The 13,844-nt window shown below is 41.2% G+C and overlaps 2 protein-coding genes across 5 annotated transcripts in view; one reads left to right on the plus strand and one right to left on the minus strand.

Annotated features, from left to right (window-relative positions):
• Window positions 1-642: 642 nt before the first annotated feature.
• FYTTD1 (forty-two-three domain containing 1) lies at window positions 643-13,600 on the minus strand. 3 transcript variants are annotated; one of them, XM_030493705.1, is made up of 9 exons: window positions 13,402-13,600; window positions 10,054-10,185; window positions 6,880-7,025; window positions 5,990-6,102; window positions 5,042-5,138; window positions 3,969-4,024; window positions 3,035-3,109; window positions 2,103-2,229; window positions 643-1,035 (listed from the first exon to the last, which is right to left on the minus strand). In XM_030493705.1, the coding sequence occupies exons 1-9, from the start codon at window positions 13,502-13,504 to the stop codon at window positions 940-942; spliced, it is 945 nt and encodes a 314-aa protein (XP_030349565.1). In that variant the 5' UTR covers window positions 13,505-13,600; the 3' UTR covers window positions 643-939. The 3 variants fall into 3 exon arrangements, with proteins under 3 accessions (XP_030349565.1, XP_030349567.1, XP_030349566.1); XM_030493707.1 differs by having other exon boundaries at window positions 643-1,031; window positions 13,402-13,557; XM_030493706.1 differs by lacking the exon at window positions 13,402-13,600 and adding an exon at window positions 10,415-10,630.
• A 20-nt stretch (window positions 13,601-13,620) lies between these two features.
• The window catches only part of RUBCN (rubicon autophagy regulator), a 31,609-nt gene continuing 31,385 nt past the window's right edge, over window positions 13,621-13,844 (plus strand). The window contains exon 1 of one of the 2 annotated variants that reach the window (XM_030493703.1): window positions 13,621-13,743. The gene's annotated coding sequence lies outside the window, so the exon portion shown is untranslated. The remainder of the gene's footprint in view (window positions 13,744-13,844) is intronic. The other variant, XM_030493701.2, reaches the window with a different exon arrangement.

Consider the following 13,844-nt stretch of genomic DNA (forward strand, 5'->3'; position numbering starts at 1 on the left):
TTATTCAAAATTGCAAAGTTATTGCTTTAAGTTTGTGAAAAAGCTTACAAAAAGAAACAGAAAGCAGAAGTTTAAGAAAAAATAGGAGACAGACATACTCCATTTACAGAGGAGGATAATGAGCTTGAGCTATTTGTAATATAAATTACTCTCACACTGCCTGTGTAGTATTCCTCCACTACAATCTGGACCACTTTTAAGGATAAGAGTAGAATAGCCTCCATCCCGATTTCATATTTTGGATATCTCAGCTAACAGCTTTATTTGTGAAAGTGAGGATGCAAAACATTTAGTTTTCAAGAAAGGAAAAAAACTGAACTTCAAAAACACTAAGAAATACAACCAATGCTCCCATGAAAAATGCCACTACATCACTACCAAAGTATTCATGGACTGAGGCTCTGTGCCAAACTGCAGCCCACAGTAAAGTTTATAGGCAGTCCCTAAAAAACCCTAAAATGGGGTTTGTAATGAAACACATGATCTTTATCATGACAGAGGGGTCAAAGAATAGATACTGAGCACTCCTAAATAAAAAAAAAAAAAAAAACAAAACACACAACCAAAACCAAACAAAAACACCAACCAACCAAAACCAAACAAAAAACAAAAAAACAAAAAAACAAAAAACCACCAAACAAAAAGCTTTTAAAATTTGTGTATTTTGGTTACAAGAACCAAAATCAGTGTTTGTCATTAGCTGGGCCACAGAATCTTTTCCAACCAGGTGATGGTGCCACTCCAGCAGATCAGTTTTCCCACTTTCCCCCTTCTCAGGACATCATGTCTTTTACCATTCAAAGTAATAAAGAGAGGGAGCTCTGCCACCATCTCAGCATGAAGTCCAGAGAATTTCAGTGATGTGTGCTGTATTCTTCTGCCCACTTTTATCTCCGTTTCTTAGGTAGGTGGGATCAGTGCTCAAGTCCATCTGTCAGGTTAGCCCACTGTTACAAAACGGCTCCCTTTGTTCTGAGACAGCGCTGTTCTTTGTTCCTTAAGGATCCCAAAACGTTCGTTCAACGTCATCCCTGTCTGAGAAATAAAGTAATTTAACTATAGTCTTAAAAGACATTAGGGTTAATTTAATCAAAGTAAGAGACACAACAATAATTTTTTTCCTCATTCTGTATCATCACACAGATTTCTTTAGGCTCACTTGGATGAAAAAAATGGTTTAATTTGATTTCATCATTTCCCACACCATTTAAAAATCAGATTGGACTATACATCAAGAGCTAGCATTTCTCATTTCTCAGAATTCATTAAAAACATGTTACACAATGCCAAGACAACGTATACTCAAAATACTGTAAGTTAAATTGAGGACAGACGGACTGAAAAAGGGAACTTCCACTACACTAATTTTCCCACATAGTTTCCACGCAACTTCAACAAATGCAGCATTTTAACTATGTTAATGCAGGGCTGCTTTCCAGTCCATCCAGCTGACGCAGTAGGCTGGAATCTAGTCCAAAAGTTCAATTAATTTTACAGTATAGTAGTGAACTGTTTTTGCCATACTGCTTATTCATGGAAGGAAAAAATCCAGTCTGACACCCTGAGTCCATGTAATTTTCTACAGCTGGCAGCAGTCACCCTGTAAGAATTCTTTCAATGAGAGCTCCAAGATTCCTGAACCAAGTCACCTGTCTTCATGAAACCTGTGAAAAATTGTTCGTCTTTAAGCCTTTACATCATTTTTTTTTTGCCTAGATGCATAGCAAAAGTTGCCTTATAAATTCAGCTGTTGGGGTTCCGTGCAGGTTACACAACTGAAAACAACTCATCCCTGAAATACACACAGTTGCCGACTCAAGCACTGCAGGAACATCCAAAGGCTTTTAGAAATATTCAACATTTTAAATCCCACTTAAAGCATGTGGGCATGCAAGACATGAACTAGACGAACAGGAACAGTGAGTTTAGTTACTTGTATGAAGTTAAATAGCAAGTTAGTGAAAGAACTGGAAGTGGAAACAAGAAGTAGTCACTAGTTCCCTCTTCCTGTCACTAGTAAGTCTGGGTGGAAAGTGCCTGGCTCACTGACTTTCATCTGTCTTGAAACTACTTCCACAGTTCAGCAAAGAAAATACATTTACCTGTTTTCCAACACTATTGATATCAAACTGCAATGGAACCCCTTTGGGAATCTTCTTCTCTTCAGATTGGTCCCTCTTCATCAGAAATGGTGGCACAGGAGTACGAGTTAATCGCAATTTTGGGGAACTGTGAAAGAAGAATGGTACAAAGGACACAGTGAATGTGTGTTTTATGTAGTAAAGCCTTAATGCTGATGGAGGTATGAATTTTTCATCAAGCCATTTCACCAGAGTGGCTGAATAGCTGAAGGGTACAAATTCAAGAAGGTACAAGTCACGCAGAACTATAAAAAGGTACCATTTGTTACTGTAATCAGACAGCAAGTGTCCTGACAGGAAGTCATCTTATCTTCTACCTCTCACTCCTTCTGACAAACACATAATTTGGAGTTAATGATTCCCGTAAACACAAAAAATTAAAATTGATAGTCTTCCTTACAGATAAAATGCTACTAATGAAAAAGGCTACTGAAAATTAAAATAAAACACCTCATGAAACAACAGCACCATCAACTTCCCATCAACAACAAAGACAGTAATGCTTTCCTTAAGCACAACTCCAGAAGTATTTTTATGAATCAGGGAGGAACTATCACCATCACTCATCAACTAGATGCTCATTCCTTTTCAGACAGAACAGCTGCAATACAATCTGATTTGGAAGAGACAGACAAGGTGAAAATTTACCAGCCCACCATGCTTTGACTCTATACACATCAAGCTCCTAACTGGGACATGTCTTGTGAAATCCAGCTGTGATATTATTCAAACATTGCTCAGAAACACTCAGAAAGGAGCCAGATTTAAAGTCTTCGCAAGAAGCTGTGACCTTGCGGTCATCTGAAGTACTACCTGCAAGGAACTTGCTGAATGGCTCAGACCAGCAATTTTGATTATGCTAAGAATATTTCAGAACTTTTTTGAAAACTCACACTGGGGTTATGATGGCTCCTGGGTTGTCAATAGACACAGTCAGAATCCCTCCAGTTGTGGTAGAAGTTCGCCATCTAGATGGAAAACACAGAAGTCACTTACAAAAATATACAGAAATTTAAGTCAGAATATCTTTAAATGTGCATCCAAAACACTGCACTTGTAAAGAACACACAAGCTTTCGGAATATAGGGCAGTGCAAAGATCACATGCAGTTAAGCAATCTACAAGAAGCTTGGCTATTGATTCTTCTACCTTTTACGCTATCTAAACCTATGTAGGTGAGTGCTACATCACACACTGGCAAGGTGTACCAGAACTGCAGCGCTGACTGAAATGTTCATTTTTTTTTTTAAACATTCCATTTCCTTGCCACAGATGGGACGAAAAGGGTCCTTAAAGGAAATCAAAAAGGTGACAGATTCAGTTCTGTGGCATACGCTGCTTACTCAGCCTGTTGTGTTACCAACAAAGTTGTGAATAGCCTAGCAAGCATGGAACAATATGGGAAGAATATGTGCGGGAAGAGCCGAGTGTCCACCTGTGGCCTGCTTTGTTTATTTCCAAACTGTTTCATAGGCTTATATGTGTATTAAATAAAATGGAAATTACATTAAGAGCTCAGAACACCGACATTTGAATTTTTTCTTCCGGTCTATGCGGTATCCATGAGTGGTAGAGATTAGTCTGATCCTCTGAAGCTACCTCCTTCCCCCTCATTCCTGCAAATGTCTTAAGCAAAACCAAACTCCTCCTGGTTAAATTAGAAGATAGTTTAGGAAATAACTGAGAATAGGGGGAGGATCACTGTCACTCAGTTGATATGCATACAGGGTAAGAGAAAAACCATTCAATTATCCTAGCCCGGAAGCCAGAGCTAAAATGAGAATCGTATTGGTAAGCAAACTGAAGTTGTCCAAATTACATACTTACTGACGAGTTCTCTTTACTGTCTGATTATCATCTGTTGACTGCACTTGGGCTTGCACCTGAAAACATATCAACACAGACACTGGATTTGAATACTGTTTCGATTCCTATTGTGGCAGCTGGAAATAGAGAAGTTCAAAAACAGAAGTTTAAAGCTGTTTGTACACTGCACAAGAACAGTTGCAATTTCAGAGGGACTTCAAAGATAACTATCTTATTACCTTTGCAAGACATTGGAAAGAAATTAAGAACACAATGATATACAAAATTATCAATGACGGTAACTTAACCAATAAAGAGATGGAAACATTTTGAGGACTATGTCAGCAAACATACGCTTTACCAAGATACACCAAAACCTTACCAGGCCAGTGAGAAAAACCTGGTTAGCTCCTAATCTGATCAATGTTAACATACATAATACCCAATACATTCTCACAGCTGTTTTAAAGGACTTTGGTTTTATTTTTCTTCCTCCTGACCCTGTCCATAAATCTACAATGTGTGGATGGAATACGGCAGCTACTTACAGTCACAATGATGGCAAATGTAGAATGAGGGCAAACTGAAAAGACCACTTATCATTCACTGCACACTCTCTGTTCTCTTGTTCATACTCAAAATAACTAAAACCAAATCCTTAAGTAACTAAAATAACAACTTAAATAACTAAAATAAATAACCCCATATAACTAACCCTCCCCCAACCATAATCAGATTCTAAAATATGCTTCTCCTCTATTCACCTGAAAGCAACTTTTGAAAGTTGCAACGTGCTAACACTTACTTTTTAAAAGGAAAAATTAATACCCTGCAACCACCCTCAAACACTGATGAGTTCCATGCCCCTCTGAACAATCCAGCTACACTGGAACAGGAAGCAGGACTCAGTAGATTACAGCAACTAAAGAAGACAAATACACTTCCCTAGAAGAACCCGTAGCTATTTCCCAATCCACCTGAAGTTTCTACTCAGATCTGATATTCAAAGTTAGTTCATTAATATCAGTGTTATAGGTTAGCTTAAAACCTGTGGCATTTTTTTTATTATTGTCATTTTCAGTAATTTTTATTACCTTCAGGCCCCTTCTAAACAGGAAGGTTGCTTGACGAGTATCTTTCTGCTGATTTAGTTTGTTTCCAATTCTGGCAAAAGCTGACAACGCATTATTCCTGTAATATTTATTAAAATATAGTTATCAAAGGCTCCACAGATAACATCTTGGAGTGATTACTGTGTATAACAGGAAAGCGCCCAATGCATCCTTAAGGACATCTGCAATGCTGCCTCTTTGAGGTGGAAACATTTCAGTTGCAATAAGCTTCTCCTCTACTAGGAACAAAACTCATTACTCAAAGGGAAAAAATACTTCTGTTACATATAAGCCTAGTACTACCATGTCACAGGACAGTATGATTATTAGTTCAGCTTTTTACTTCACTTGGTATCCTCCAGCACTTTAAACATTGCTGATTAGACAAAAACCAAGGAGCAGCCTGATTTGTATAAAGAAAGTTTGTTTACAATTTCCACAATAAGGTCACTCAGTGAAAGTTTTCATCACGGACACCAGTTAAAATGCAGTTTGTAACAGACATGTTAATTCCAGCACAATTAAAACATGCAATAGCTTCTATGAAACTGAAGATGGCACCAGCTTCAGCAAAGGTATTTTTTTTAGAAAGTTCACTAAACCATGGCTGTCACTTCAAAGCTACTGAAATCCACTCTGGCCATTTCAGTATATGGCTGCCTATGACTTAAATGAAGGCTCACAAATACAGTGCTCACAAATACAGGTATTCCCGAGTGCTCTATGTGGTAATAAAATATCTGGCTTTGTTCTGGGACAATGTTTTCTCCACGCTTGGCTTCCAGATTTGTAGAACTTCATACACACAGTAGGCTTGACTGTATTATTACTGCTAGTACCTACCGTTTTCTCTTTGACTCAGTCCTATCAAGCAAGACTCACTATGGGAAGTTGTCAAGGAGCGTTCAGAAAGCAGACTTGGTATTTTACCTTCTGTTTAGCAGGGCACGCCTCCTCAGGGCTGGAGCTTGTTTTCTCTGCATTTCAGATTGTCTCTGCAGGTTTGTTTTCTTTTTCAAAACCGGGTAATACCGCTGTGCATTCTTAAAAACAATAAATATATATAGCGTGTATGTATACTGTATACACACAAACACTTCTTCAATTTCCATTTACAAACTGCATATAGGATACATTTAGCCTTGCCTACCTTTCGCAGCCTAGTATAATTTGAAAATACCTTCTACGCTTTCATGAATTCTATATTCCACTCATTATTAGGGGAGAGGGGGAATCAACACAAAAGCCCCAAAGCTCAGCAGTTACTTTTTGTTTACTGCATTTCCCCAAACCGACAAAGTACATGCTTCACACATCTTTAAAATTATTTTTCTTCACAAATCCAAAAGCAATCCCTGTTCTACAATACTGAATGAGATGGAGCAGGCACCAATGCACTGGAGGAGTGCAGAAGAGGCAGCCTACTGATGGAGTGATGTATTTTGCAAAAGTTTCCATTTTTGTAACAGGCACATGCTTAACACCTGCGTATTGGCTGAATCACTGCAATGCAAAGACAAGAAATCCTATTAAGTGAGCTTTTCTCATAAAAATACAGTAACTACCTCCATACTTGCACAGAATATATATCTGTACGTCAATTTTAATGACGTCCAACCTAGTTAAGTGTTAAAACTCTCAAACCTAGTCATTAACCACTCCCCTCAAAACAAGCAAGAACTCAGCTAACACATCCCCAATTTAATAAAAGGGTGCACTAGACTGTCTCCATTTTCTATTTCAGTAGCACTCTTCTGAAGCCACTGGGCTTCATGTTTTTAATCTGTTCTTAAATGAACCACTAAAATTGCATTAATTACCTTCTCGCTAAGTGGCTGTCTGTTCAGAGGACTAATTCCTTTGCGTGAACCCATTGCTTTCTTGGCTGCCAAGCCAGTTACAACTCCGTAAGAACGCTTCTTCCCTGCTATCTTCTTTCTGCGTCCCAAACGGTTTATACCATAACCTGCAACAAACATGGGAAGTTCAACAATCCTTATTGAAAGAAAAAGCTTATTGCTTTACGATGCTATGCAGGCAATGCAAGTTATTTGGCTGCACACTTGAAGCCTTAGAGCAGAAGCTATCACTACACTTGAAGACAATTTGGTCATTCAGTTATTCTAGCAGGTTTGGCCCAAGCCCTAGCACAACAATAATCAGCTTCTTATATAGATCCTGGTTTTGCTTTAGTTCATTGCATTAATTTCTGCTGAAAATTTGTTATTTGACATGTCTACAGGGACGACTTAGTCATTCTGGCATAGAAAAATACCAAAATACTGCAAAATGGAATTTCATTAAGTGCTGAATAATACAGAAGCAAACCAAAACAAAACCCCAGCTGCCTACCCATTCAGCAAACTTTAAATTACCAGTTTAATTTAAAGGGGACAAAAAAACAAAAAAAAAAAAAAAAAAAAGGCAAGCAACTTCAAAGCTTATTATTTAGATCAGTGGTTCCCAAGACATGACTTAAGAAAAAAAGAATATAGCAATTGGCCCACAAAACCATATTAAGCAGCGTATGAATTACATCACATGTAAAGTGTTTTCAATTAGAAGTTTGCACAGCAGTCCAAATGAAACTGAGAATTAAACCAGCCTTTGAATATAAAAGGCTTGTAAGTTTGAGGTCTGTAGTATAAACACCTCAAAACTCCAGTTACAAGGCTTTGGTTAACCCTGTCTGGAGCCATTTAACTTTAAGTTATGAATACAGACCATGCTTTAGTTTTCTCCCCAAGCATCATCCCCTCTAGAACCTCAGACCCCAAGATAAATTAAGACTAAGGTGTCAGCTTAACAGCAACAGACGCATCTAGGTTTACACATCTGACTTCATAGCATTGATAATAAATCTGTGCTTCTTCATGAGACAGGAGCTGTCACATGAGGTAAACCATCAATCAGAACGCAGCTATGATAGATTTTGCCCTGCAGAAGCTGCTATGTACCTGTATTTTGTGGATGGTTAGCAAATGTTCTTCTTTTCAAATAGAAAAGCTGAGAAACAGGGTTACTTTGGCTAAAAAGGACTTCACAAGCTCTCTGGACCAACCTCTGCTCAAATGAATGACAACCTCAAAGTTAGCTCAGGCTGCACAGGGTTTTGTGCAGTTGCATTCTCTGTATCACCAGTGACAACTTTTATTCACATGAACAATGTTCTTCTCTCTGTTTCTTCCACCAAAAGCTGAAAAGACTCCCAGCTCAAGTTCCTCGCTTCTTTCCAGAGAGTTAGGCAGCCACTTCTAAACCCACAAGGAATTGAATGCTGCTGATCATTTGTGGTTTCCGTAGCTGTCCACAAACAACAGAGGATTTGGTACTTATCAGAATAGCTTCAGTGGCAATGGAGCAGCAACAAATCTATTGGTCATAAGCTACTAATAACTAGACTGCTCAGAAGAACTATTTAATTATACCTTCTGCTCAAAAAACAATACAAAAGAGGTTTGCTTTCAAATGAAATGTGTGGAGCTGTACAGGGGGGAAAAGTTAAAGCTATTCACAATGTTTCAACATGTCATGAATCTGGCAATTTAAGAAAAAGAAAAAAAAGTTTTCTTTTTCCTAGAACAAGGGCAAGCAAGGAGAGAAGGTTCCAAGAGAGAAAAGTAACTGCCAACACGGTTGTATTTAGCTTCATATCTGCAGCTCAAGTTCCTCCTAAAATTCCGAATTCTAGTACTTGCTTCTTTTGTGCCCTTCAAATCATAAACAATTGCTTTTAACAACTGTGGTCATAAATAGAAGCCTCCACGTTTGATAATCTGCAATTTAAATTCACTTACACGCTTCACCTACACAAATTATTCTACGTTCAGGCTGACAGATGTAAGATATTTTCCTGCAGTCATCTATTTACTAAAGAGGCACAAGTAACACTGCCATGTTGGCCTGTATAAAAACCAAACCTCTGAGCCCTGACCAACACAACATTGCATTGATCCCCAAAGACATTTGGGTCTAAGATGCTAACGATGAGCTGTTGCTTCAACAAACATTAAGCAAGACAAAGATAAAATGAGGATCACTGAATACACCAGATGGCTGTGTATTTGTTTTAAATGAATGTTACTGAACAAAAAATCTCATGTATTGACTTAAACACCTAACCAGCTCGTATTGAGGTGGTCAGCTTTCTGACTAGACAGTACTCTTCCATATTTTGATAATCCAGAGCTGAACAGGTACTTTTCAATATTAAACATAAGCAAAACCAGTCTATACTTCAAGCAGGTTCTGGGCATGTCTGGACTAAAACCTGGGAATCATTTTAGAATACGACTTCTGTTTATCTGTTACTCAGCGAATCTACAGTAAAGCTATTATTGCGCACTCTTCCTCTCCTCACTCCCCGCCTATCTGATATTTCTATATTCCACTGTAAAAATATTGGCTTAAGAAGGCTGACATGGTTCTTCCTCTGCATCCCAAACTCTTAACAAAGCCAATTCAGACAGTCTGCACTACACATTTATGTATCCCAGAGCCAGTGTTACAGTCTGCAGTAACAGCTGTTTTAGGGAGACCTGCTAGGAGAATTCTGCTTACCAAATATAAATATGCTGGCTCTTTCGCACAAAGCTCTGAGCTCTGGCAAGACCTCCATATTTCCTAATATGCAGGCACTGGCATAAGCACTCTTTCTATCCATTTCTGAGAAGGGACAAAGTATCAACGCCATTTCCAAAATTAAAATAAATAAAATAAAAAAATCAAAAAGAATGCCAGTCCTTCCTCGAGTCAAATAGAGTCCCTCAAGCACCCAAGTTCCCTGTTGGCCAAACACGTCAATGACTTTCTCACACTGAACCAAAACCAAAATCACACATAAATGGATCACAAAGAATTGAATTATAATGGAAATTGCATATAACAGTATTTGAAAGACACCTGAATTGACCATGTCAATCCATACGTTTCATTAGGTTATACTTCAGCTCAAAAGAGGCATTGTGCATCTAGATTATGTTTGGCATACACACCTTTCTGCTGCTGGATTCCCCACTTAGAGCCTGGTGTCCTGAATTGTCGAGTTTGATTCTGCTGAAGCCCTCTTTTCATTTTGGGAGAATATTGCTTTCTCTCTTCCTTCTTGTTCAGTTTAATTATATCATCTGTAAGAAGAAAATAAAAATTTGACATACTGCAGACATGTTCCAGTTCTGAAGAAAAAACCCTAGCAGCTTGGAGTCATGGGAAACAGACCAGTTAATCCTGCAAAGCCAGCACATACAAGTTATGGTTCCAGAAACATTATCCTAGAAAACACCCAGTCCTTGTTAGTCTTATAATAGGACTTGCTTTATAATATAATGCACTAGCAAAAGAGGAGTGGTTGCATACCTCCAGAAAATCCAACAGGCTTGAAAGATGATGGCATTCAGCCCATCATTAAATTTTAAACTGAATTACTCTGTTAGTTTTTGTATACCTTGAAAGAAAAGACAATTCCATCTCACTCCCAGACTTTGAAGAGTGCATACAAACTGTCAGTTCAAGCCTCAGTTCTTCCACACAAAGTTAGTCAAGAAAAAATACACAGAGAGAACTCAGCCTATCAATTATCTTCCTATGTTCACCGAGGTTAAGAAGAAGGGAAAAAAAGCAAGTAAGATTTCTCTCTCCCCAGGTATCTGCAATCCAAAGCAATCATCTTACCTACTGTCCAGGGAAACAATGTTGAACAAATTATTAATGTGTTTCAGAATACATGTAAGATAATACACAGATGAAAAGTGAACAGCAGGTCTGTCAAGTGCAAATCATGCCACACCAATTGGATTTCCTTCACTGATCTGGTAGCTGGCTCAGGAGATGAGAGTAAAGCAACAGATGTGGCATGCTTCTATTTGACTGTTAGCTTGTTTACAGAAACACCATCAAGGAAAATGTCAAGTGTGCTTATTGCATCCAGATCATGGGAGCAGCACAACTGATAAAAACATTGTTTCAACAGGGAGCTACCACAAACATATGGACATCCTTTTTTGAGCCAGGGAGAGATGGGAACAGGGTTACTGTGTTTAACAGAGTTCAAATGGACTCAGACAGGGCGGAACAGAGAAAACAGCATTAAAAACAGAAAAAAAAAAAAAATCACAACATTGTTATCCAATGTTTTATATCCTGCTGAAGTAAAGCTAAGAGAAAATTAGCTTACTTTGCTGCAGAAATGACTGAATGTTCAGAAAAGTCCTACTAGGACAAGGAATACTAATACAGGTCACTCAGGGTTTCATTGCTACAAAATCTTCTTTACCAAAGGGACCATCCCTGAAGCAAGGATTACCAAACTATCCTCTTTATATGACAAAGGAAACCAAAGCCACTTCAAAGTGTCAGAAACTGTCACAGCAGTACTCAACCAGGAGCATTAGTCGAACATAGCACCATTAATAAGGCAGTGTTCAACAAAAACTAAAGCTTCCAAAACTGTAAGAGCAGAGTATGTACCTGTGATACAAAACCACCATGTTCAGAGAGCACGGATCCTTGCTTCAGTTTCTCTGCTCCATCTTAAATCCCTTTTTTGCAAGTTAGCTATAGCTGCACACAGGGTTACAAGGCTTTTTAAAACTTTAGAACTTAAGTTTCAGCTACTCTCTTATTTGGGAAAACAAAGGACATCTGGGAATGGTATCAAACTGGAAGCTTAGCTTCAGATGAGTTGCACATAACACATTCCCAACAAAACCAGGTTTAATCTTTACTGCTACATGACAAAATACTCAATGTTAACATCTAGATCTTAAGATTTCTTAGATTAATGTGGCTTTTTCTTTTTTTGTACCACAGACAGAGAGGCGGGACAGCCTCTCATCTTTGTTTACACCAGCCCACGCAGCTTTGACCCGGGCACAGTAGCTGTGGGTGGCACAGTTCTCATGCAAGCTACCCTTGCATCTAAACAAGCGAAGGGACATACCCACTCACAACAAAACATCACCATGACACCACAACAGTCCTTTGCGGTCTGCTATTAATCAGTGTCCAGGACACACAGCAGTAGCTAACCAAAAGGTTAACTTGGCCAAGAAACATTAGAATATATGAACACACAACCAGCCACTCAGAATCAATAACTCTACTAATATTGGTAACTTTGAAAATAAAGACTCGGTGTGCTATAAGTAAAACTAGAGTTATATGAATGCTGTAATGCTACTCCACAGTCAGACAAACTCGAAGCATCACTTCATAAGTCATCTCCATTGCCAAAACAAAGAACTCCACTGGGTTCCTACAGAAGGAAAAATTGTACAGATCCTCTTATTTCAAGGTGGTCCACAAAGGCCAAGTCTACTGATAACATTCTAGTTCACATTGCGATTTTGCTGTTTGAAGTGAGTCTCCTGACAGTACCCACCACCCAACACACTCCAGCAGCATCATGCAGCAGTCTGGTAGTGTATAAAATCAATTTTCCTTTTATTTATTTATTTTTTTAAATAAAACTAAACTGGAACAAGTACTCCAGGAACACACCAAATGTATCCCCAGCTGTTAAGGGAAGTCAGTGCACAAGACCAGACCGGAATTGCCCTGAGATACCTCTCTGAAATACATATAGCGGGGACGTCAGTTTCTCAGAGACACAGCTCTGCAGATCTCTAAGGAGGCTGTGCCGCTTCCTAGCACACACAACCAATGGGAGGACAGGGGAGAAGGGGGTAGGTTGTCACAGGAAACTACGTGGTAGAGACGACATCAGGCTTGATCTGACTGGTAAAGTACTGCAAAGGAGTTACAAAGGAGAGTTGCCATTACCAGCTTCCAAACCTGAGAAGAAAAAAGAGGCACAGCCAGCTGAGCGGCAACCGAACCACCCCACCCCTGCAGTTACGAGCGCTAGGCGAGGTCCTGGGACGCTCCCCAAGGGCCACCCAGCAAAGGGCCCAAGCACCGCAGGCCTGGCCGGTGCCAAACGCACGCAGCACCCCGGGTCTTCGGCCTGCTCCGGACACCCAGACGGAACAAAGGGGACGCACCCCGCCGAACCCGGCGCCTCCGCAGCCAGTGACAGCAACTCCCAGCCCACAGCCCTGGGAGCTCTGCTGCTGCCGGGGACACAGCCGGGCCGCGGCTCCCGGCCCCGACACGGCGAGCCCCCGAAACAGCCTCGCACTCTGCCCCCCGCTGCGCTGTAGCTGTCGTAGGGTCCTGCCCCCCCCCGCCCGACTTGTCTCAGGCCGCCTCCCGTTGGTGCCACCCCCGCCGGTGCTCGGCAGAGCCGGTCGGTTTGTGCCACCCGACCCGACCGTGGCGGTGGGTCCAGCCCGCGCCCCTCCACCCTGTCCCCCAGAGCGGCGGGCCAGAGGCGCTCTCCTCACCGAGCGACATGTCGATCTTCTCCAGGCTATCGCTGCTACCCTTCCGGGCGCCCGCCGCAGCCGAGGAGCCGGGAAGCAGCGCCGCGGCCCCGAACCCGCTCATGGCTGCGCGCGGGACCTCCGCCACCTCCCGTAACCGCCTCGGCACCCTGCCGCACGCATGCGCGGGGCCCGGCCACGCATGCGCCCGCCACACCCGGGCGCTCGCAGCTCACGCGTGCGCAGTGACCTCCCCTCCGCCCTGGGAGCAGATGCCTGCGCCGCGGAGAGGAGCTGCCTCCCCTCTTTCACCCCTGCTAGCCGGGAGCTGGCGTGCCGCCCCCTGCCGGCCAGGAGGAGCAGGTACAGGGGGAGGGGGGATCCGGGCGGGCCGGGCCTCGGCCCCCCGCTCGCCTGTGGAGCTGCCGGGGTGCCGCTGGGCGACTCGGGGCGCAGGGCGGGTG

This window comes from Strigops habroptila, chromosome 8, assembly GCF_004027225.2.
Source record: "Strigops habroptila isolate Jane chromosome 8, bStrHab1.2.pri, whole genome shotgun sequence".
Lineage (NCBI taxonomy): Eukaryota > Metazoa > Chordata > Aves > Psittaciformes > Psittacidae > Strigops > Strigops habroptila.